General features: G+C 49.5%; 1 protein-coding gene across 1 annotated transcript in view; it reads right to left on the bottom strand.

Moving 5' to 3' along the window:
* LOC311125825 (serine/threonine-protein kinase/endoribonuclease IRE1-like) overlaps positions 1 to 22,500 on the bottom strand; it is a gene marked incomplete at both ends in the record, with an annotated part of 57,217 nt that overhangs the window by 7,843 nt on the left and 26,874 nt on the right. The window contains 5 exons of the mRNA XM_084199855.1: positions 610 to 877; positions 13,087 to 13,299; positions 15,306 to 15,430; positions 20,156 to 20,306; positions 21,556 to 21,634. Of these exons, the coding sequence (XP_084055981.1) occupies positions 610 to 877; positions 13,087 to 13,299; positions 15,306 to 15,430; positions 20,156 to 20,306; positions 21,556 to 21,634 (836 nt within the window). The remainder of the gene's footprint in view (positions 1 to 609; positions 878 to 13,086; positions 13,300 to 15,305; positions 15,431 to 20,155; positions 20,307 to 21,555; positions 21,635 to 22,500) is intronic.

The raw sequence follows: 22,500 nt of genomic DNA, 5'->3' as shown, positions 1-22,500 counted from the left end.
GAGAGAGAGAGAGAGAGGGAGAGAGAGAGAGGGGGGGAGAGAGAGAAAGGGAGAGAGAGAGGGAGAGAGAGATGGAGGGAGAGAGGGGGAGAGAGATGGAGGGAGAGAGAGAGGGGGAGGGAGAGAGATGGAGGGAGAGAGAGGGGGAGAGAGAGAGGGGGAGGGAGAGAGAGGGGGAGAGAGATGGAGGGAGAGAGAGGGGGAGGGAGAGAGAGAAGGAGGGAGAGAAGGAGGAAGAGAGAGAGCGAGAGAGAGAGCGAGAGAGAGAGCGAGCGAGAGGGGGAGAGAGAGAAGAAGGGAGAGAGAGAGAGAGAGAGAGAGAGAGAGAGAGAGAGAGAGAGAGAGAGAGAGAGAGAGAGGGGGGAGAGAGAAGGGTGACAGAGAGGAGGACAGATGAGGGGAGAGAGGGGGAGAGAGAGGGAGGGGGAGAGAGAGGGAGGGAGAGAGGAGAGAGAGAGGGAGAGAGGGGGAGTGAGGGAGAGAGGAGAGAGAGAGGGAGAGAGGGGGAGTGAGGGAGAGAGGGGGAGAGAGGAGGAGGACCTTAGAAAGATTCTGACAACATTGTAATTCAAGTATCTGCCACTTAGTGAGTGTGAGTGTGTGTCTCACCCTGTGTGTGTCGTGTCACAGTGGATCCGATCCTGGCTACAGCGTCGCTACTGTTACCAGGGGAACCAGAGAGAGGAGGGTCCACAGAGGACGGCTGTGAGTCTGCAGACTGGGGCTGGGCTCCAGAAGGGGGAGTGTCTGGAGAAAGGGGTGTGTCTGGTGGAGGAGGGGGTGTGTCTGCAGAAGGGGGCGTGTCAGTCAGGCGTTGGAGGCGGGATTCCAGAGCTTCTTCCAACTGCTGCCTCTGGTCCTTCTGCTGGGTCACACGCTACACACACACACACACACACACACACCTTTAAATACACACACATTATATATACCACACACACTTACAGTGCATTGGGAAAGTATTCAGACCCCTGGACTTTTTCCACATTTTGTTACGTTAAATCCTTATTCTAAAATGGATTAAATAAATAAAAATTCTCATCAATCTGCACACAATACCCCATAATGACAAAGCGAAAACAGGTTTTTAGAATTTTTTGCAAAAAAAACAGAAATTCCTTATTTACATAAGTATTCAGACCCTTTGCTATGAGACTCGAAATTGAGCTCAGGTGCATCCTGTTTCCATTGATCATCCTTGAGATGTTTCTACAACTTGATTGGAGTCCACCTGTGTTTCTACCAGTGGAGGCTCCTCAGAGGAGGAAGGGGAGGACCATCCTCAGTGAATTTCATAATAAAATAAAAAAAAGTTATCCTTTTTAGATAAAACTATACTAAATATAATCAGGTCACCATATAAGTCTACAGTAGCCTCAAGTAGGGTAGCACCATGGTGTAGCCGGAGGACAGCTAGCTTCCGTCCTCCTCTGGGTACATTGACTTCAATACAAAACCTAGGAGGCTCATGGTTCTCACCCCCTTCCATAGACTTACACAGTAATTATGACAACTTCTGGAGGACGTCCTCCAACCTATCAGAGCTCTTGCAGGATGAACTGACATGTTGTCCACCCAATCAAAGGATCAGAGAATGAATCTAGTACTGAAAGCATAAGCTACAGCTAGCTAGCACTGCAGTGCATAAAATGTGGTGAGTAGTTGACTCAGAGAGAGAGAAAGACAATAGTTGAACAGTTTTGAACAAATTAATTTCTTCCAAAATGAAGGAGAAGCAACAGAGAAATAGAGAGAGAGAGAGAGAGATTTCATCTTTATTTTTCACTTTAACTTATTTAGCTTGTAAATGCTGCTAGCTAGTTTAACCTACTGAAACACCCTGCTCAAACAGAGGGATGCTATGTTAGCTAGCTGGCTAGTTTAGCCTACTGAAACACCCTGCTCAAACAGAGGGATGCTACGTTAGCTAGCTGGCTAGTTTAACCTACTGAAACACCCTGCTCAAACAGAGGGATGTTATGTTAGCTAGCTGGCTAGTTTAGCCTACTGAAACACCCTGCTCAAACAGAGGGATGCTATGTTAGCTAGCTGGCTCTGACTTTCCAACACAACACTGGAACTCTTCCAAGTCAAGGTAAGCTTTTGGTTGTATTAATTTATTGCCACCGGGGCCCGCCGGTGTAACTGCTTACTGACTATACACTGTAACGTTACTGTATGATTGTAGCGGGTTTACTAACGCGTTAATTCCATTAGATATGTTGACTAGGACATTACTTTAGCTAATATGGGGACAACGATGTAGGCTGTGTGTAGCGGTTTGGGCTTGGAAAGGTTTTTTCCGCCTGGTCACATACAGCTGTTGTGTTGTGCATTGAAGTCCACAAGCGAAGGGAAGATGTGAGAGGAAGGAGGAGAAGTAATACTGTGTGTTTACGCCTGATCAGGGGTCTATTCATTCTGCCGATTCTGTTGGAAGGAGGAGAACGTGGCTGCGTGTTTACGCCTGATCAGGGGTCTATTCATTCTCCCGATTCTGTTGGAAGGAGGAGAACGTGGCTGCGTGTTTACGCCTGATCAGGGGTCTATTCATTCTGCCGATTCTGTTGGAAGGAGGAGAACGTGGCTGCGTGTTTACGCCTGATCAGGGGTCTATTCATTCTGCCGATTCTGTTGGAAGGAGGAGAACGTGGCTGTGCGTTTACGCCTGATCAGGGGTCTATTCATTCTGCCGATTCTGTTGGAAGGAGGAGAACGTGGCTGCGTGTTTACGCCTGATCAGGGGTCTATTCATTCTGCCGATTCTGTTGGAAGGAGGAGAACGTGGCTGTGTGTTTACGCCTGATCAGGGGTCTATTCATTCTGCCGATTCTGTTGGAAGGAGGAGAACGTGGCTGCGTGTTTACGCCTGATCAGGGGTCTATTCATTCTGCCGATTCTGTTGGAAGGAGGAGAACGTGGCTGTGTGTTTACGCCTGATCAGGGGTCTATTCATTCTGCCGATTCTGTTGGAAGGAGGAGAACGTGGCTGTGGGTTTACGCCTGATCAGGGGTCTATTCATTCTGCCGATTCTGTTGGAAGGAGGAGAACGTGGCTGCGGGTTTACGCCTGATCAGGGGTCTATTCATTCTGCCGATTCTGTTGGAAGGAGGAGAACGTGGCTGCGTGTTTACGCCTGATCAGGGGTCTATTCATTCTGCCGATTCTGTTGGAAGGAGGAGAAGTAATACTGTGTGTTTACGCCTGATCAGGGGTCTATTCATTCTGCCGATTCTGTTGGAAGGAGGAGAAGTAATACTGTGTGTTTACGCCTGATCAGGGGTCTATTCATTCTGCCGATTCTGTTGGAAGGAGGAGAACGTGGCTGCGTGTTTACGCCTGATCAGGGGTCTATTCATTCTGCCGATTCTGTTGGAAGGAGGAGAACGTGGCTGCGTGTTTACGCCTGATCAGGGGTCTATTCATTCTGCCGATTCTGTTGGAAGGAGGAGAACGTGGCTGTGCGTTTACGCCTGATCAGGGGTCTATTCATTCTGCCGATTCTGTTGGAAGGAGGAGAACGTGGCTGTGTGTTTACGCCTGATCAGGGGTCTATTCATTCTGCCGATTCTGTTGGAAGGAGGAAAACGTGGCTGCGTGTTTACGCCTGATCAGGGGTCTATTCATTCTGCCGGTTCTGTTGGAAGGAGGAGAACGTGGCTGTGCGTTTACGCCTGATCAGGGGTCTATTCATTCTGCCGATTCTGTTGGAAGGAGGAGAACGTGGCTGTGCGTTTACGCCTGATCAGGGGTCTATTCATTCTGCCGATTCTGTTGGAAGGAGGAGAACGTGGCTGCGTGTTTACGCCTGATCAGGGGTCTATTCATTCTGCCGATTCTGTTGGAAGGAGGAGAACGTGGCTGTGTGTTTACGCCTGATCAGGGGTCTATTCATTCTGCCGATTCTGTTGGAAGGAGGAGAACGTGGCTGCGTGTTTACGCCTGATCAGGGGTCTATTCATTCTGCCGATTCTGTTGGAAGGAGGAGAACGTGGCTGTGTGTTTACGCCTGATCAGGGGTCTATTCATTCTGCCGATTCTGTTGGAAGGAGGAGAACGTGGCTGCGTGTTTACGCCTGATCAGGGGTCTATTCATTCTGCCGATTCTGTTGGAAGGAGGAGAACGTGGCTGCGTGTTTACGCCTGATCAGGGGTCTATTCATTCTGCCGATTCTGTTGGAAGGAGGAGAACGTGGCTGCGTGTTTACGCCTGATCAGGGGTCTATTCATTCTGCCGATTCTGTTGGAAGGAGGAGAACGTGGCTGCGTGTTTACGCCTGATCAGGGGTCTATTCATTCTGCCTTATTCTGTTGGAAGGAGGAGAACGTGGCTGCGTGTTTACGCCTGATCAGGGGTCTATTCATTCTGCCGATTCTATTGGAAGGAGGAGAACGTGGCTGTGTGTTTACGCCTGATCAGGGGTCTATTCATTCTGCCGATTCTGTTGGAAGGAGGAGAACGTGGCTGCGTGTTTACGCCTGATCAGGGGTCTATTCATTCTGCCGATTCTGTTGGAAGGAGGAGAACGTGGCTGCGTGTTTACGCCTGATCAGGGGTCTATTCATTCTGCCGATTCTGTTGGAAGGAGGAGAACGTGGCTGTGTGTTTACGCCTGATCAGGGGTCTATTCATTCTGCCGATTCTGTTCGAAGGAGGAGAACGTGGCTGCGTGTTTACGCCTGATCAGGGGTCTATTCATTCTGCCGATTCTGTTGGAAGGAGGAGAAGTAATACTGTGTGTTTACGCCTGATCAGGGGTCTATTCATTCTGCCGATTCTGTTGGAAGGAGGAGAACGTGGCTGCGTGTTTACGCCTGATCAGGGGTCTATTCATTCTGCCGATTCTGTTGGAAGGAGGAGAACGTGGCTGTGGGTTTACGCCTGATCAGGGGTCTATTCATTCTGCCGATTCTGTTGGAAGGAGGAGAACGTGGCTGTGTGTTTACGCCTGATCAGGGGTCTATTCATTCTGCCGATTCTGTTGGAAGGAGGAGAACGTGGCTGCGTGTTTACGCCTGATCAGGGGTCTATTCATTCTGCCGATTCTGTTGGAAGGAGGAGAACGTGGCTGCGAGTTTACGCCTGATCAGGGGTCTATTCATTCTGCCGATTCTGTTGGAAGGAGGAGAACGTGGCTGTGCGTTTACGCCTGATCAGGGGTCTATTCATTCTGCCGATTCTGTTGGAAGGAGGAGAACGTGGCTGTGGGTTTACGCCTGATCAGGGGTCTATTCATTCTGCCGATTCTGTTGGAAGGAGGAGAACGTGGCTGCGTGTTTACGCCTGATCAGGGGTCTATTCATTCTGCCGATTCTGTTGGAAGGAGGAGAACGTGGCTGCGTGTTTACGCCTGATCAGGGGTCTATTCATTCTGCCGATTCTGTTGGAAGGAGGAGAACGTGGCTGTGCGTTTACGCCTGATCAGGGGTCTATTCATTCTGCCGATTCTGTTGGAAGGAGGAGAACGTGGCTGTGCGTTTACGCCTGATCAGGGGTCTATTCATTCTGCCGATTCTGTTGGAAGGAGGAGAACGTGGCTGCGTGTTTACGCCTGATCAGGGGTCTATTCATTCTGCCGATTCTGTTGGAAGGAGGAGAACGTGGCTGTGTGTTTACGCCTGATCAGGGGTCTATTCATTCTGCCGATTCTGTTGGAAGGAGGAGAACGTGGCTGCGTGTTTACGCCTGATCAGGGGTCTATTCATTCTGCCGATTCTGTTGGAAGGAGGAGAACGTGGCTGTGTGTTTACGCCTGATCAGGGGTCTATTCATTCTGCCGATTCTGTTGGAAGGAGGAGAACGTGGCTGCGTGTTTACGCCTGATCAGGGGTCTATTCATTCTGCCGATTCTGTTGGAAGGAGGAGAACGTGGCTGCGTGTTTACGCCTGATCAGGGGTCTATTCATTCTGCCGATTCTGTTGGAAGGAGGAGAACGTGGCTGCGTGTTTACGCCTGATCAGGGGTCTATTCATTCTGCCTTATTCTGTTGGAAGGAGGAGAACGTGGCTGCGTGTTTACGCCTGATCAGGGGTCTATTCATTCTGCCGATTCTGTTGGAAGGAGGAGAACGTGGCTGCGTGTTTACGCCTGATCAGGGGTCTATTCATTCTGCCGATTCTGTTGGAAGGAGGAGAACGTGGCTGCGTGTTTACGCCTGATCAGGGGTCTATTCATTCTGCCGATTCTGTTGGAAGGAGGAGAACGTGGCTGCGTGTTTACGCCTGATCAGTGGTCTATTCATTCTGCCGATTCTGTTGGAAGGAGGAGAACGTGGCTGCGTGTTTACGCCTGATCAGGGGTCTATTCATTCTGCAGATTCTGTTGAAAAATGTTTCTTAAAACGGAAGGAAACGGAACAAAATGGGGATAAACATAAATCTGTCCAATAGAAACTCTAGTTTGCAACTGTTGGACTAATGATTACACCCTAGATCAGCTAGATGCAGGCATGAGTGTGTAACTGTCTGTCCATGTGTCACTGAATGTCACCTCAAATGTGTCTCTCGACCTGTGTGCACCTACAGTTGAAGACGTAAGTTTACATACACTTAGGTTGGAGTCATTAAAACTCGTTTTTCAACCACTACGTACATTTCTTGTTAACAAATAGTTTTGGCATGTCGGTTAGGACATCTACTTTGTGCGTGACACAAGTAATTTTTCCAACAACTGTTTACAGACAGATTATTTCACTTATAATTCACTGTATCACAATTCCAGTGGGTCAGAAGTTCACATACACTAAGTTGACTGTGCCTTTAAACAGCTTGGAAAATTCCAGAACATGATGTCATGGCTTTAGAAGCTTCTGATAGGCTAATTCCAGAAAATTCCAGAACAAGAGAGCAAGATGGCGCCGACAGACATGGCAGCTCTGCTTCTAGCTCCTCAGCAACAGACATGGCAGCTCTGCTTCTAGCTCCTAAGCAACAGACATGGCAGCTCTGCTTCTAGCTCCTCAGCAACAGACATGGCAGCTCTGCTTCTAGCTCCTCAGCAACAGACATGGCAGCTCTCCTTCTAGCTCCTAAGCAACAGACATGGCAGCTCTGCTTCTAGCTCCTAAGCAACAGACATGGCAGCTCTGCTTCTAGCTCCTCAGCAACAGACATGGCAGCTCTGCTTCTAGCTCCTCAGCAACAGACATGGCAGCTCTGCTTCTAAGCAACTTTGCAGTATTTTTATTTTTTTGTGTGTGTTATTTCTTACATTATTAGCCCAGAACGTTTTTTTGTGTTTTTACAAACAGCTGGAAATAACTTTTGGATATCAGAGCGGCGGTAACTCACCAGCATTAAGACCAGGAATTACGACTTTCCCGAATTGGATCCTATGTTCGTACCACCCACGGCAATTGAACTTTTCCCAGAGGCTGCTCCAAGACGCCGCCGGCGGAAAAGAGGTATTCGGAGTGGACTTCTAGTCCGACTCGGGAGGCGTGCAGACCATCCACCGCTTCCGAGTATATTACTCGCTAATGTTCAGTCTCTGGACAATAAAGTAGACGAGCTCAGGGCGAGGATCTCCTTCCAGAGAGACATCAGGGACTGTAACATACTCTGTTTCACGGAATCATGGCTCTCTCCGGATATACTGTCCCCGTCCATACAGCCAGCTGGGTTGTCAGTACATTACGCAGACAGGAATAAAGAACTCTCCGCGAAGAAGAAAGGAGGTGGTGTTTCATGATTAACTACTCATGGTGTGATTGTGATAACATACAGATAGTCAAGTCCTTTTGTTCACCCGACCTAGAATACCTCACAATCAAATGCAAACCGTATTACCTCCCAAGAGAATTCTCTTTGGTTATAGTCCCAGCCGTGTATATTCCCCCTCAAGCTGATACCACAACGACCCTCAAGGAACTACACTGGACTTTATGCAAACTGGAAACCACATATCCTGAGGCCGCATTTATTGTAGCTGGGGATTTTAACAAAGCAAATTTGAGGAAAACGCTACCAAAGTTCTGTCAACACATTGACTGTAGTACTCGCTTAGGAAAAACACTAGATCACTGCTACTGGCCTTTTCGAGATGCCTACAAGTCCCTCCCCCGCCCTCCCTTCGGCAAATCAGATCACGACTCCATTTTGCTCCTCCCTTCCTATAGGCAGAAACTCAAACAGGAAGTACCCGTGCTAAGGTCTAGTCAATGCTGATCTGACCAATCAAGTCCATGCTTCAAGATTGTTTAGATCACGCGGACTGGGATATGTTCCCGGGTAGCCTCTAAGAATAACATTGACGTTTACACAGACACGGTGACTGAGTTCATCAGGAAGTGTATAGGGGATGTTGTTCCACTGTGACTTTTAAAACCTACCCAAACCAGAAACCGTGGATAGATGGCAGCATTGCGCAAAACTAAAAGCACGAACCACCGCATTTAACCATGGTGACTGGGAATATGGTTGAATACAAACAGTGTAGTTATTCCCTCCGTAAGGCAATCGAACAGGCCAAACGTCAGTACAGAGACAAAGTGGAATCGCAATTCAACGGCTCAGACACGAGACGTATGTGGCAGGGTCTACAGACAATCACGGACTACAAAGGGAAAACCAGCCACGTCACGGACACCGACGTCTTGCTCCCAGACAAGCTAAACACCTTCTTCACCCGTTTTGAGGATAACACAGTGCCACCGACGCGGCCCACTCCCAAGGACTGTGGGCTCTCCTTCTCCGTGGTCGACGTGAGTAAGGCATTTAAGTGTATTAACCCTCGCAAGGCATCCCTAGCCGCGTCCTCAGAGCATGTGCAGACCAGCTGGCTGGAGTGTTTGCGGACATATTCAATCTCTCCCTATCCCAGTCTGCTGTCCCCACTTGCTTCAAGATGTCCACCACTGTTCCTGTACCCAAGAAAGCAAAGGTAACTGAACTAAATTACTATTGCCCCGTTGCACTCACTTCTGTCATCATTAAGTGCTTTGAGAGACTAGTCAAGGATCATATCACCTCTTCCTTACCTGTCACCCTAGACCCACTGCAATTTGCTTACCGCCCCAATAGCTCCACAGATGATGCAATCGCCATCGCACTGGACACTGCCCTATCCCATCTGGACAAGAGGAATACCTACGTCAGAATGCTGTTCATTGACTATAGCTCAGCCTTCAACACCATAGTACCCTCCAAGCTCATCATTAAGCTCGGGGCCCTGGGTCTGAAATCCCGCCCTGTGCAACTGGGTCCTGGACTTCCTGAAGGGCCGCCCCCAGGTGGTGAAGGTAGGAAACAACACCTCCACTTCGCTGATCCTCAATACAGGGCCCCCACAAGGGTGCGTGCTCAGCCCCCCCTTGTTCACCCATGACTGCATGACAGTCATCCAATATGCTGTAATAGAAATAAGGCCTTGCTCATGAAAAAAAAGAGTCCTCCCTCATCTTAAACAGCAATGACCGCCACTGGTTTCTGCAATTTGATTGGAGTCCACCTGTGGTAAATTCAATTGATTGGACATGATTTGGAAAGCCACATACCTGTATATATATGGTCCCACAATTGACAGTGAATGTCAGAGCAAAAACCAAGCCATGAGGTCGAAGGAATTGTCCGTAGAGCTCAGAGACAGGATTGTGTCTAGGCACAGATTTTGGAAGGGTACCAAGACTCTTCCTAGAGCTGGCCGCCCAGCCAAACTGAGCAATCGGGGGAGAAGGGCCTTGGTCAGGCAGAACCCAAGAGCTCCTCTGTGGAGATGGGAGAACCTTCCGGAAGGACAACCATCTCTGCAGCACTCCACCAATCAGGCCTTTATGGTAGAGTGGCCAGACAGAAGCCACTCCTCAGTAAAAGGCACATGACAGCCCGCTTGGAGTTTGCCAAAAGGCACCTAAAGGACTCTCAGAACATGAGAAATAAGATTCTCTGGTCTGATGAAACCAAGATTGAATTATTTGGCCTGAATGCCAAGCGTCACATCTGGAAGAAACCATCCCTACAGTGAATCATGGGGGTGGCAATATCATGCTGTGGGGATGTTTTTCAGCGGCAGGGACTGGGAGACTAGTCAGGATCGAGGGAAAGATAACCGGGGCAAAGTACAGAGAGATCCTTGATGAAAACCTGCTCCAGAGCGCTCAGGACCTCAGACTGGGTCGAAGGTTCACCTTCCAACAGGACAATGACCCTTAGCACACAGCCAAGCCAAAGCAGAAGTGGCATCGGGACAAGTCTCTGAATGTCCTTGAGTGGCCCAGCCAGAGCCCGGACTTGAACCCGATCTAACATCTCTGGAGAGACCTGAAAATAGCTGTGCAGCGACGCTCCCCATCCAACCTGACAGAGCTTGAGAGGATCTGCAGAGAAGAATGGGAGAAACTCCCCAAATACAGGTGGGCCAAGCTTGTAGCGTCATACCCAAGACGACTCAAGGCTGTAATCACTTCCAAAAGTGCTTCAACAAAGTACTGAGTAAAGGGTCTGAATACTTATGTAAATGTGATATTTTTTTTATTTTTTTTGACATTTGCAAAAATGTCTAAAAACCTGCTCTCGCTTTGTCATTATGGGGTATTGTGTGTAGATTGATGAGTAAAAAATAATTTAATCAATTTTAGAATAAGGCTGTAACGTAACAAAATGGGGAAAAAGTCAAGGGGTCTGAACACTTTCCAAATGCACTGTATATCGTGCAAACTAATGGGGCGAACTCAGTGAAGTTCCATCTCTTACGTCTCTGTGCGGCCTGTCAATTCTTAGAGGGAACATTGAGGCCGAACAGTTGCCGTACCAGAAGGTGATGCAACCAGTCAGGATGCTCTCAATGGTGCAGCTGTATAACTTTTTGAGGATCTGAGGACCCATGCCATATCTTGTCAGTCTCCTGAGGGGGAATAGGCTTTGTCGTTCGCTCTTCACGACTGTCTTGGTGTGTTTGGACCATGATAGTTCGTTGGTGATGTGGACACCAAGGAACTTGAAGCTCTCAAACTGTTCCACTACAGCCCCGTCGATGTTAATGGGGGCGTGCTCAGTCCTCGTTTTCCTGTAGTCCACGATCAGCTCCTTTGTCTTGCTCACATTGAGGGAGAGGTTGTTGTCCTGGCACCACACTGCCAGGTCTCTGACTTCCTCACTATAGGCTTCTCATTGTTGTCGGTGATCAGGCCTACCACTGTTGTGTCGTCGGCAAACTTAATGACAGTGTTGGAGTCATGCAGGTACAGGAGGGGACTAAGCACGCACCCCTGAGGGGCCCCCCAGTGTTGAGGATCAGCGTGGCAGATGTGTTGTTACCTACCCTTACCACCTGGGGGCGGCCAGTCAGGAAGTCCAGGATCCAGTTGCAGAGGGAGATGTTTAGTCCCAGGGTCCTTAGCTTAGTGATGAGCTTTGAGGGCACTATGGTGTTGAACGCTGAGCTGTAGTCAATGAATAGCATTCTCACATAGTTGGTCCTTTTGTCCCGGTAGGAAAGGGCAGTGTGGAGCACAATAGAGATTGCATCATCTGTGGATCTGTTGGGGCGGTATGTGAATTGTAGTGGGTCTAGGGTTTCTGGGATAATGGTGTTGATGTGAGCCATGACCAGCCTTTCAAAGGACTTTATGGCTACAGACGTGAGTGCTACGGGGTGGTAGTCATTTAGGCAGGTTATCTTAGAGTCCTTGGGCACGGGGACTACGGTGGTCTTCTTGAAGCATGTAGGTATTACAGACTTGGTCAGGGAGAGGTTGAAAATGTCAGTGAAGACACTTGCCAGTTGGTCAGTGCATGCTCGGAGTACACGTCCTGGTAATCCATCTGGCCCTCCGGCCTTGTGAATGTTGACCTGTTTCAAGATCTTACTCACATCGGCTACGGAGAGCATGATCACACAGTCGTCCTGAACAGCTGGTGTTCTCATGCATGCTTCAGTGTTGCTTGCCTCGAAGCGAGCAAAGAAGGCATTTAGCTCGTCTGGTAGGCTCACGTCACTGGGCAGCTCGCAGCTGGGTTTCCCTTTGTAATCCATAATAGTTTGCAAGCCCTGCCACATTCGACGAGCATCAGAGCCGGTGTAGTAGGATTCAATCTTAGTCCTGTCTTGACACTTTGCCTGTTAGATGGTTCGTCGGAGGGCATAGCGGGATTTCTTATAAGCATCCGGGTTAGTGTCCCACTCCTTGAAAGCGGCAGCTCTAGCCTTTAGGTCGGTGCGGATGTTGCCTGTAATCCATGGCTTCTGGTTGGGATATGTAAGTACGGTCATTTACATTTTAGTCATTTAGCAGACGCTCTTATCCAGAGCGACTTACAGTTAGTGAGTGCATACATATTTTTTCATACTGGCCCCCCGTGGGAATCGAACCCACAACCCTGGCGTTGCAAGCGCCATGCTCTACCAACTGAGCTACACGGTCACTGTGGGGACGACGTCATCGAAGCACTTATTGATGAAGCCAGCGACTGATGTGGTGTACTCCTCAATGCCATCGGAAGAATGCCGGAACATATTCCAGTCTGTGCTAGCAAAACAGTCCTGTAGCTTAGCATCTGCGTCATCTGACCACTTCCTTATTAACCGAGTCACTGGTGCTTCCTGCTTTAGTTTTTGCTTATAAGCAGGAATCAGGAGGATAGAGTTATGGTCAGATTTGCCATTTTGTCTTCAACATGTTTTGTTATTTACTCATTAAAATGTTCCCACAGATAGAATGTGCGACAGACCTGTTCTATCATAACAATAGAATATTTTGCTACTGTGTTTTATTACTGCGCAGGAGACTTGCTCTTCTAGCCTGAATGATTTTTTAAAAGTTTTATTTCTTCCATTTATGATTCATAGCAGGGATGAAGATACAACGGGCAATGTTTTACTTTTCAATAAAACCTGTCACGTTGGTAAAATAACATAATTCTACTTAATTGTATTACAGCTTTACAGGCTAATTTCTATTCTGTTAAGATGAATCACCATCATCTAAATGTGATTTCTGTCATTCTGAGCATCGGGGATTGGGTTGCGCACCTAATGCATACGAGTCTGTTACATTTCTCAAATGTCCGGTAAATTAAAAATCTTGCCGGTCACATTGTCCTCTGGGAAAACCCTGACTCACATCCCACCCTGTCCTGTAGTACTCACCTGTGGATAAGTCAGAGCGAAGGCAAGCCATCCTCCCAGCAGTAGAGATAGTATCACCACGGTAACAGGGTCCTGGTATATATAGTCAGGCAGGACAGAGGACAACCCTGACTTTGATCCTGAGCCTGCTAGGATCCTTCTGCTGCCGCTAGGACCCAAACCACGACCCCCTCCACCTCCACGGCCCCCACCACCATGACCTACTGACTGGAACTAAAGAGGAGAGGAGGGGAGGGGGTTAAGAGGAGGAGAGGGGGAGATGAAATGCAAAAGCGTTGTGAGCTAAAGATGAATGCATGTCTGGGTGGATTATAAAGTTCTATTCCAGAGGTATTCAACCTACGACGTCCAGAGCCTGCTGGTTTTCTGTTCTACCGGATAATTAATTGCACACGCCTGGTCTCCCAGGTCTAAATCAGCCCCTGATTAGAGGGGAACAGTAGAACTGGCTCCAAGTCCAGGTCTAAATCAGGCCCTGATTAGAGAGGAACAGTAGAACTGGCTCCAGGTCCAGGTCTAAATCAGGCCCTGATTAGAGGGGAACAGTAGAACTGGCTCCAAGTCCAGGTCTAAATCAGGCCCTGATTAGAGAGGAACAGTAGAACTGGCTCCAGGTCCAGGTCTAAATCAGGCCCTGATTAGAGGGGAACAGTAGAACTGGCTCCAGGTCCAGGTCTAAATCAGGCCCTGATTAGAGGGGAACAGTAGAACTGGCTCCAGGTCCAGGTCTAAATCAGGCCCTGATTAAAGGGGAACAGTAGAACTGGCTCCAGGTCCAGGTCTAAATCAGGCCCTGATTAGAGGGGAACAGTAGAACTGGCTCCAGGTCCAGGTCTAAATCAGGCCCTGATTAGAGAGGAACAGTAGAACTGGCTCCAGGTCCAGGTCTAAATCAGGCCCTGATTAGAGAGGAACAGTAGAACTGGCTCCAGGTCCAGGTCTAAATCAGGCCCTGATTAGAGGGGAACAGTAGAACTGGCTCCAGGACCAGGTCTAAATCAGCCCCTGATTAGAGAGGAACAGTAGAACTGGCTCCAGGTCCAGGTCTAAATCAGGCCCTGATTAGAGGGGAACAGTAGAACTGGCTCCAGGTCCAGGTCTAAATCAGGCCCTGATTAGAGGGGAACAGTAGAACTGGCTCCAGGTCCAGGTCTAAATCAGGCCCTGATTAGAGGGGAACAGTAGAACTGGCTCCAGGTCCAGGTCTAAATCAGGCCCTGATTAGAGGGGAACAGTAGAACTGGCTCCAGGTCCAGGTCTAAATCAGCCCCTGATTAGAGGGGAACAGTAGAACTGGCTCCAGGTCCAGGTCTAAATCAGGCCCTGATTAGAGAGGACCAGTAGAACTGGCTCCAGGTCCAGGTCTAAATCAGGCCCTGATTAGAGAGGAACAGTAGAACTGGCTCCAGGTCCAGGTCTAAATCAGCCCCTGATTAGAGGGGAACAGTAGAACTGGCTCCAGGTCCAGGTCTAAATCAGGCCCTGATTAGAGGGGGAACAGTAGAACTGGCTCCAGGTCCAGGTCTAAATCAGGCCCTGATTAGAGGGGAACAGTAGAACTGGCTCCAGGTCCAGGTCTAAATCAGCCCCTGATTAGAGAGGAACAGTAGAACTGGCTCCAGGTCCAGGTCTAAATCAGCCCCTGATTAGAGGGGAACAGTAGAACTGGCTCCAGGTCCAGGTCTAAATCAGGCCCTGATTAGAGAGGAATAGTAGAACTGGCTCCAGGACCAGGTCTAAATCAGGCCCTGATTAGAAGGGAACAGTAGAACTGGCTCCAGGTCCAGGTCTAAATCAGGCCCTGATTAGAGAGGAACAGTAGAACTGGCTCCAGACCAGGTCTAAATCAGGCCCTGATTAGAGAGGAACAGTAGAACTGGCTCCAGGACCAGGTCTAAATCAGGCCCTGATCAGAAGGGAACAGTAGAACTGGCTCCAGGTCCAGGTCTAAATCAGGCCCTGATTAGAAGGGAACAGTAAAACTGGCTCCAGGTCCAGGTCTAAATCAGGCCCTGATCAGAAGGGAACAGTAGAACTGGCTCCAGGTCCAGAGTTGAGTTGACAGTTCTATTCTACTACCATTTTCTCCAAGTTAAAACCAAAGCTTTGATTTCCTCTGGGGATTCTGATACTCCCAGGATGATCTGTATGTGAGTTGGGGTTAAGGTTAGATAGAGGTCAGAGGTTAGAGATCAGCAGTAAAAGGGGTTGTAACTCACAGGATGGTCTGTATAGCGGTGGTTCTGAGACCGGGTCGGGATAACGGCATCACCGGAACGCTGCAGGTTTACCGGGAAGTCTCTCAACATGGTGGTGTGGGCTACCGGGGGTAACTCATGATGTCCTGATGACACACACACACAGACACACACACACACACACACACAGACACACAGACACACACACACACAGACACACACACACACACACACACACACACAGAGATGACATGAATATGAGGACGTATGAATGACACATTGTGTGTCTGCTGTCTCTGTGTGGTTGGCGTCTGCTGTCTCCGTGTGGTTGGTGTCTGCTGTCTCTGTGTGGTTGGCGTCTGCTGTCTCTGTGTGGTTGGCGTCTGCTGTCTCTGTGTGGTTGGCGTCTGCTGTCTCTGTGTGGTTGGCGTCTGCTGTCTCTGTGTGGTTGGCGTCTGCTGTCTCTGTGTGGTTGGCGTCTGCTGTCTCTGTGTGGTTGGCGTCTGCTGTCTCCGTGTGGTTGGCGTCTGCTGTCTCCGTGTGGTTGGCGTCTGCTGTCTCCGTGTGGTTAGCGTCTGCTGTCTCCGTGTGGTTGGCGTCTGCTGTCTCCGTGTGGTTGGCGTCTGCTGTCTCCGTGTGGTTGGCGTCTGCTGTCTCCGTGTGGTTGGCGTCTGCTGTCTCCGTGTGGTTGGCGTCTGCTGTCTCCGTGTGGTTGGCGTCTGCTGTCTCCGTGTGGTTGGCGTCTCTGTGTGGTTGGCGTCTGCTGTCTCTGTGTGGTTGGCGTCTGCTGTCTCTGTGTGGTTGGCGTCTGCTGTCTCTGTGTGGTTGGCGTCTGCTGTCTCTGTGTGGTTGGCGTCTGCTGTCTCTGTGTGGTTGGCGTCTGCTGTCTCTGTGTGGTTGGCGTCTGCTGTCTCCGTGTGGTTGGCGTCTGCTGTCTCCGTGTGGTTGGCGTCTGCTGTCTCCGTGTGGTTGGCGTCTGCTGTCTCTGTGTGGTTGGCGTCTGGTGTCTCTGTGTGGTTGGCGTCTGGTGTCTCTGTGTGGTTGGCGTCTGGTGTCTCTGTGTGGTTGGCGTCTGCTGTCTCTGTGTGGTTGGCGTCTGGTGTCTCTGTGTGGTTGGCGTCTGGTGTCTCTGTGTGGTTGGCGTCTGCTGTCTCTGTGTGGTTGGCGTCTGCTGTCTCTGTGTGGTTGGCGTCTGGTGTCTCTGTGTGGTTGGCGTCTGGTGTCTCTGTGTGGTTGGCGTCTGCTGTCTCCGTGTGGTTGGCGTCTGCTGTCTCTGTGTGGTTGGCGTCTGGTGTCTCTGTGTGGTTGGCGTCTGCTGTCTCTGTGGTTACCTATGAGCAGCCACTGGTTGTTCAGTGTGTTGGTGGAGCCTGGCGGGTAGTTACCTACTGGTTGTTCAGTGTGTTGGTGGAGCCTGGCGGGTAGTTACCTACTGGTTGTTCAGTGTGTTGGTGGAGCCTGGCGGGTAGTTACCTACTGGTTGTTCAGTGTGTTGGTGCAGCCTGGTGGGTAGTTACCTACTGGTTGTTCAGTGTGTTGGTGGAGCCTGGCGGGTAGTTACCTACTGGTTGTTCAGTGTGTTGGTGGAGCCTGGCGGGTAGTTACCTACTGGTTGTTCAGTGTGTTGGTGGAGCCTGGCGGGGAGTTACCTACTGGTTGTTCAGTGTGTTGGTGCAGCGTGGTGGGTAGTTACCTACTGGTTGTTCAGTGTGTTGGTGCAGCCTGGTGGGTAGTTACCTACTGGTTGTTCAGTGTGTTGGTGCAGCCTGGCGGGTAGTTACCTACTGGTTGTTCAGTGTGTTGGTGGAGCCTGGCGGGTAGTTACCTACTGGTTGTTCAGTGTGTTGGTGGAGCCTGGTGGGTAGTTACCTACTGGTTGTTCAGTGTGTTGGTGCAGCCTGGCGGGTAGTTACCTACTGGTTGTTCAGTGTGTTGGTGGAGCCTGGCGGGTAGTTACCTACTGGTTGTTCAGTGTGTTGGTGGAGCCTGGCGGGTAGTTACCTACTGGTTGTTCAGTGTGTTGGTGCAGCCTGGTGGGTAGTTACCTACTGGTTGTTCAGTGTGTTGGTGGAGCCTGGTGGGTAGTTACCTACTGGTTGTTCAGTGTGTTGGTGGAGCCTGGCGGGTAGTTACCTACTGGTTGTTCAGTGTGTTGGTGGAGCCTGGCGGGTAGTTACCTACTGGTTGTTCAGTGTGTTGGTGGAGCCTGGCGGGTAGTTACCTACTGGTTGTTCAGTGTGTTGGTGGAGCCTGGCGGGTAGTTACCTACTGGTTGTTCAGTGTGTTGGTGCAGCCTGGTGGGTAGTTACCTACTGGTTGTTCAGTGTGTTGGTGGAGCCTGGTGGGTAGTTACCTACTGGTTGTTCAGTGTGTTGGTGCAGCGTGGTGGGTAGTTACCTACTGGTTGTTCAGTGTGTTGGTGGAGCCTGGTGGGTAGTTACCTACTGGTTGTTCAGTGTGTTGGTGCAGCCTGGTGGGTAGTTACCTACTGGTTGTTCAGTGTGTTGGTGGAGCCTGGCGGGTAGTTACCTACTGGTTGTTCAGTGTGTTGGTGGAGCCTGGCGGGTAGTTACCTACTGGTTGTTCAGTGTGTTGGTGGAGCCTGGTGGGTAGTTACCTACTGGTTGTTCAGTGTGTTGGTGGAGCCTGGCGGGTAGTTACCTACTGGTTGTTCAGTGTGTTGGTGGAGCCTGGTGGGTAGTTACCTACTGGTTGTTCAGTGTGTTGGTGCAGCCTGGTGGGTAGTTACCTACTGGTTGTTCAGTGTGTTGGTGGAGCCTGGCGGGTAGTTACCTACTGGTTGTTCAGTGTGTTGGTGGAGCCTGGCGGGTAGTTACCTACTGGTTGTTCAGTGTGTTGGTGGAGCCTGGTGGGTAGTTACCTACTGGTTGTTCAGTGTGTTGGTGGAGCCTGGCGGGTAGTTACCTACTGGTTGTTCAGTGTGTTGGTGGAGCCTGGTGGGTAGTTACCTACTGGTTGTTCAGTGTGTTGGTGGAGCCTGGCGGGTAGTTACCTACTGGTTGTTCAGTGTGTTGGTGGAGCCTGGTGGGTAGTTACCTACTGGTTGTTCAGTGTGTTGGTGGAGCCTGGCGGGTAGTTACCTATGAGCAGCCACTGGTTGTTCAGTGTGTTGGTGGAGCCTGGCGGGTAGTTACCTACTGGTTGTTCAGTGTGTTGGTGCAGCCTGGTGGGTAGTTACCTACTGGTTGTTCAGTGTGTTGGTGGAGCCTGGCGGGTAGTTACCTACTGGTTGTTCAGTGTGTTGGTGGAGCCTGGCGGGTAGTTACCTACTGGTTGTTCAGTGTGTTGGTGGAGCCTGGCGGGTAGTTACCTACTGGTTGTTCAGTGTGTTGGTGGAGCCTGGTGGGTAGTTACCTACTGGTTGTTCAGTGTGTTGGTGGAGCCTGGTGGGTAGTTACCTACTGGTTGTTCAGTGTGTTGGTGGAGCCTGGTGGGTAGTTACCTACTGGTTGTTCAGTGTGTTGGTGCAGCCTGGCGGGCAGTTACCTACTGGTTGTTCAGTGTGTTGGTGGAGCCTGGCGGGTAGTTACCTACTGGTTGTTCAGTGTGTTGGTGGAGCCTGGTGGGTAGTTACCTACTGGTTGTTCAGTGTGTTGGTGGAGCCTGGTGGGTAGTTACCTACTGGTTGTTCAGTGTGTTGGTGGAGCCTGGCGGGTAGTTACCTACTGGTTGTTCAGTGTGTTGGTGGAGCCTGGCGGGTAGTTACCTACTGGTTGTTCAGTGTGTTGGTGGAGCCTGGCGGGTAGTTACCTACTGGTTGTTCAGTGTGTTGGTGGAGCCTGGCGGGTAGTTACCTACTGGTTGTTCAGTGTGTTGGTGGAGCCTGGTGGGTAGTTACCTACTGGTTGTTCAGTGTGTTGGTGGAGCCTGGCGGGTAGTTACCTACTGGTTGTTCAGTGTGTTGGTGGAGCCTGGCGGGTAGTTACCTACTGGTTGTTCAGTGTGTTGGTGGAGCCTGGTGGGTAGTTACCTACTGGTTGTTCAGTGTGTTGGTGGAGCCTGGTGGGTAGTTACCTACTGGTTGTTCAGTGTGTTGGTGGAGCCTGGTGGGTAGTTACCTACTGGTTGTTCAGTGTGTTGGTGCAGCCTGGTGGGTAGTTACCTACTGGTTGTTCAGTGTGTTGGTGGAGCCTGGTGGGTAGTTACCTACTGGTTGTTCAGTGTGTTGGTGCAGCCTGGCGGGTAGTTACCTACTGGTTGTTCAGTGTGTTGGTGGAGCCTGGCGGGTAGTTACCTACTGGTTGTTCAGTGTGTTGGTGGAGCCTGGTGGGTAGTTACCTACTGGTTGTTCAGTGTGTTGGTGGAGCCTGGTGGGTAGTTACCTACTGGTTGTTCAGTGTGTTGGTGGAGCCTGGTGGGTAGTTACCTACTGGTTGTTCAGTGTGTTGGTGCAGCCTGGTGGGTAGTTACCTACTGGTTGTTCAGTGTGTTGGTGGAGCCTGGCGGGTAGTTACCTACTGGTTGTTCAGTGTGTTGGTGGAGCCTGGCGGGTAGTTACCTACTGGTTGTTCAGTGTGTTGGTGGAGCCTGGCGGGTAGTTACCTACTGGTTGTTCAGTGTGTTGGTGGAGCCTGGCGGGTAGTTACCTACTGGTTGTTCAGTGTGTTGGTGGAGCCTGGCGGGTAGTTACCTACTGGTTGTTCAGTGTGTTGGTGCAGCCTGGTGGGTAGTTACCTACTGGTTGTTCAGTGTGTTGGTGGAGCCTGGCGGGTAGTTACCTACTGGTTGTTCAGTGTGTTGGTGGAGCCTGGCGGGTAGTTACCTACTGGTTGTTCAGTGTGTTGGTGCAGCCTGGCGGGTAGTTACCTACTGGTTGTTCAGTGTGTTGGTGGAGCCTGGCGGGTAGTTACCTATGAGCAGCCACTGGTTGTTCAGTGTGTTGGTGGAGCCTGGCGGGTATCGGACATCGGTAGACGGGGTGATCTCACACTCTCCTTTCTCTCTCACCGTCACCTCCTCTGTCTCAGGTCCCTCGATACGCGCCAGCGTCAAGCCCCGCGGCTGCCATGGCAACACATCAATCAACACATCAAAGAATCAGCCAATCAAATTCAGAAAGAAAAGTTCAAACAAGTCTGATAAAAAGGTGTATATAATGACATCACAGTACTGAGACTAAAACACATGCTGATTGGTTGCTGTGTGTCGTGTTGACATGCTGATTGGTTGCTGTGTGTCGTGTAGACATGCTGATTGGTTGCTGTGTGTCGTGTAGACATGCTGATTGGTTGCTGTGTGTTGACATGCTGATTGGTTGCTGTGTGTTGTGTAGACATGCTGATTGGTTGCTGTGTGTCGTGTTGACATGCTGATTGGTTGCTGTGTGTCGTGTTGACATGCTGATTGGTTGCTGTGTGTCGTGTTGACATGCTGATTGGTTGCTGGGTGTCGTGTTGACATGCTGATTGGTTGCTGGGTGTCGTGTTGACATGCTGATTGGTTGCTGTGTGTTGTGTTGACATGCTGATTGGTTGCTGTGTGTTGTGTTGACATGCTGATTGGTTGCTGTGTGTTGTGTTGACATGCTGATTGGTTGCTGTGTGTTGTGTTGACATGCTGATTGGTTGCTGTGTGTCGTGTTGACATGCTGATTGGTTGCTGTGTGTTGTGTTGACATGCTGATTGGTTGCTGTGTGTTGTGTTGACATGCTGATTGGTTGCTGTGTGTTGTGTTGACATGCTGATTGGTTGCTGTGTGTTGTACATTGAGTATACAAATCATTAGGAACACCTTCCTAACAGCCTCAATTCGTCAGGGCGTGGACTCTACAAGGTGTCAAAAGCATTCCACAGGGATACTGGCCCATGTTTACTCCAATGCTTCCCACAGTTGTGTCAAGTTGGCTGGATGTCCTTTGGGTAGTGGACCATTCTTGATACACACAGGAAACTGTTGAGCATAAAAAACCCAGCAGCGTTGCAGTTCTTGACACAAACCGGTGCACCTGGCACCTACTACCATAACCCCGTTCAAAGGCACTTCAATATTTTGTCTTGCCCATTCACCCTCTGAATGGCACACATACACAATCCATGTCTCAATTGTCTCAAGGCTTAAAAATCCTTATTTAACCTGTCTCCTCCCCTTTCATCTACACTGAATTGAAGTGGATTTAACAAGTGACATCAATAAGGGATCATAGCTTTCACCTGGATTCACCTGGTCAGTCTGTCATAAAAAAAGAGCAGGTGTTCTTAATGTTTTGTCCACTCAGTGTCTATTTGCTGTTGATTTGACAGCTGTACTGACCACTAAAGAGACTCCGTCGTGAACCAGAGAGGTGGAGGCGTAAAGATGAGAGTCCAGCTTCCCTACGTACAGAGTGGGCCTAAAACACACACAAGACAAATGACATAAATATTATTAATAATAATAATAATAATAAGCCATTTAGCAGACGCTTTTATCCAAAGCGACTAACAGTCATGAGTGCATTATTTAAAAAAAAAAATTGTGTATGACAGTAAAAAGCTTTTGGAGCAGCTTCAAATGAAATGTTGGGTAAGAAGGCAAACTCAGCTCCCATTATTCATTGAATCGGATGGTTCATTCATCACAAAACCCACTGATATTGACAACTACTTTAATGATTTTTTTTAAATTGGCAAGATTAGCAAACTTGGGCATGACGTGCCAGCAACAAACGCTGACACTACACATCCAAGTATATCTGACCAAATTATGAAAGACGAGCGTTGTAATTTGGAATTCCATAAAGTGAGTGTGGAAGAGGTGAAAAAATTGTTGTCTATCAACAATGACAAGCCACCGGAGTCTGACAACTTGGATGGAAAATTACTGAGGACAATAGCGGACGATATTGCCACTCCTATTTGCCATATCTTCAATTTAAGCCTACTAGAAAGTGTGTGCCCTCAGGCCTGGAGGGAAGCAAAAGTGATTCCCCTACCTAAGAATAGTAAAGCCCCCTTTACTGGCTCAAATAGCCGACCAATCAGCCTGTTACCAACCCTTAGTAAAGTTTTGGAAGAAATGGTGTATGACCAGATACAATGCTATTTTACAGTAAACAAATTGACAACAGACTTTCAGCACAGTTATAGTTAGTTAAACTTATAGAGAAGGACATTCAACAAGCACAGCACTTACACAGATGACTGATGATTGGAAATTGATGATTAAAAAAATTGTGGGAGCTGTTTTGTTAAACTTCAGCGCAGCTTTTGACATTAT

This window comes from Coregonus lavaretus, assembly GCF_964263955.1.
Source record: "Coregonus lavaretus genome assembly, contig: HAP1_SCAFFOLD_2996, whole genome shotgun sequence".
NCBI classification, from domain to species: domain Eukaryota; kingdom Metazoa; phylum Chordata; class Actinopteri; order Salmoniformes; family Salmonidae; genus Coregonus; species Coregonus lavaretus.
The sequence above is the reverse complement of the archived record's forward strand: the minus strand, read 5'-3'. Positions and strand labels throughout refer to the sequence as shown.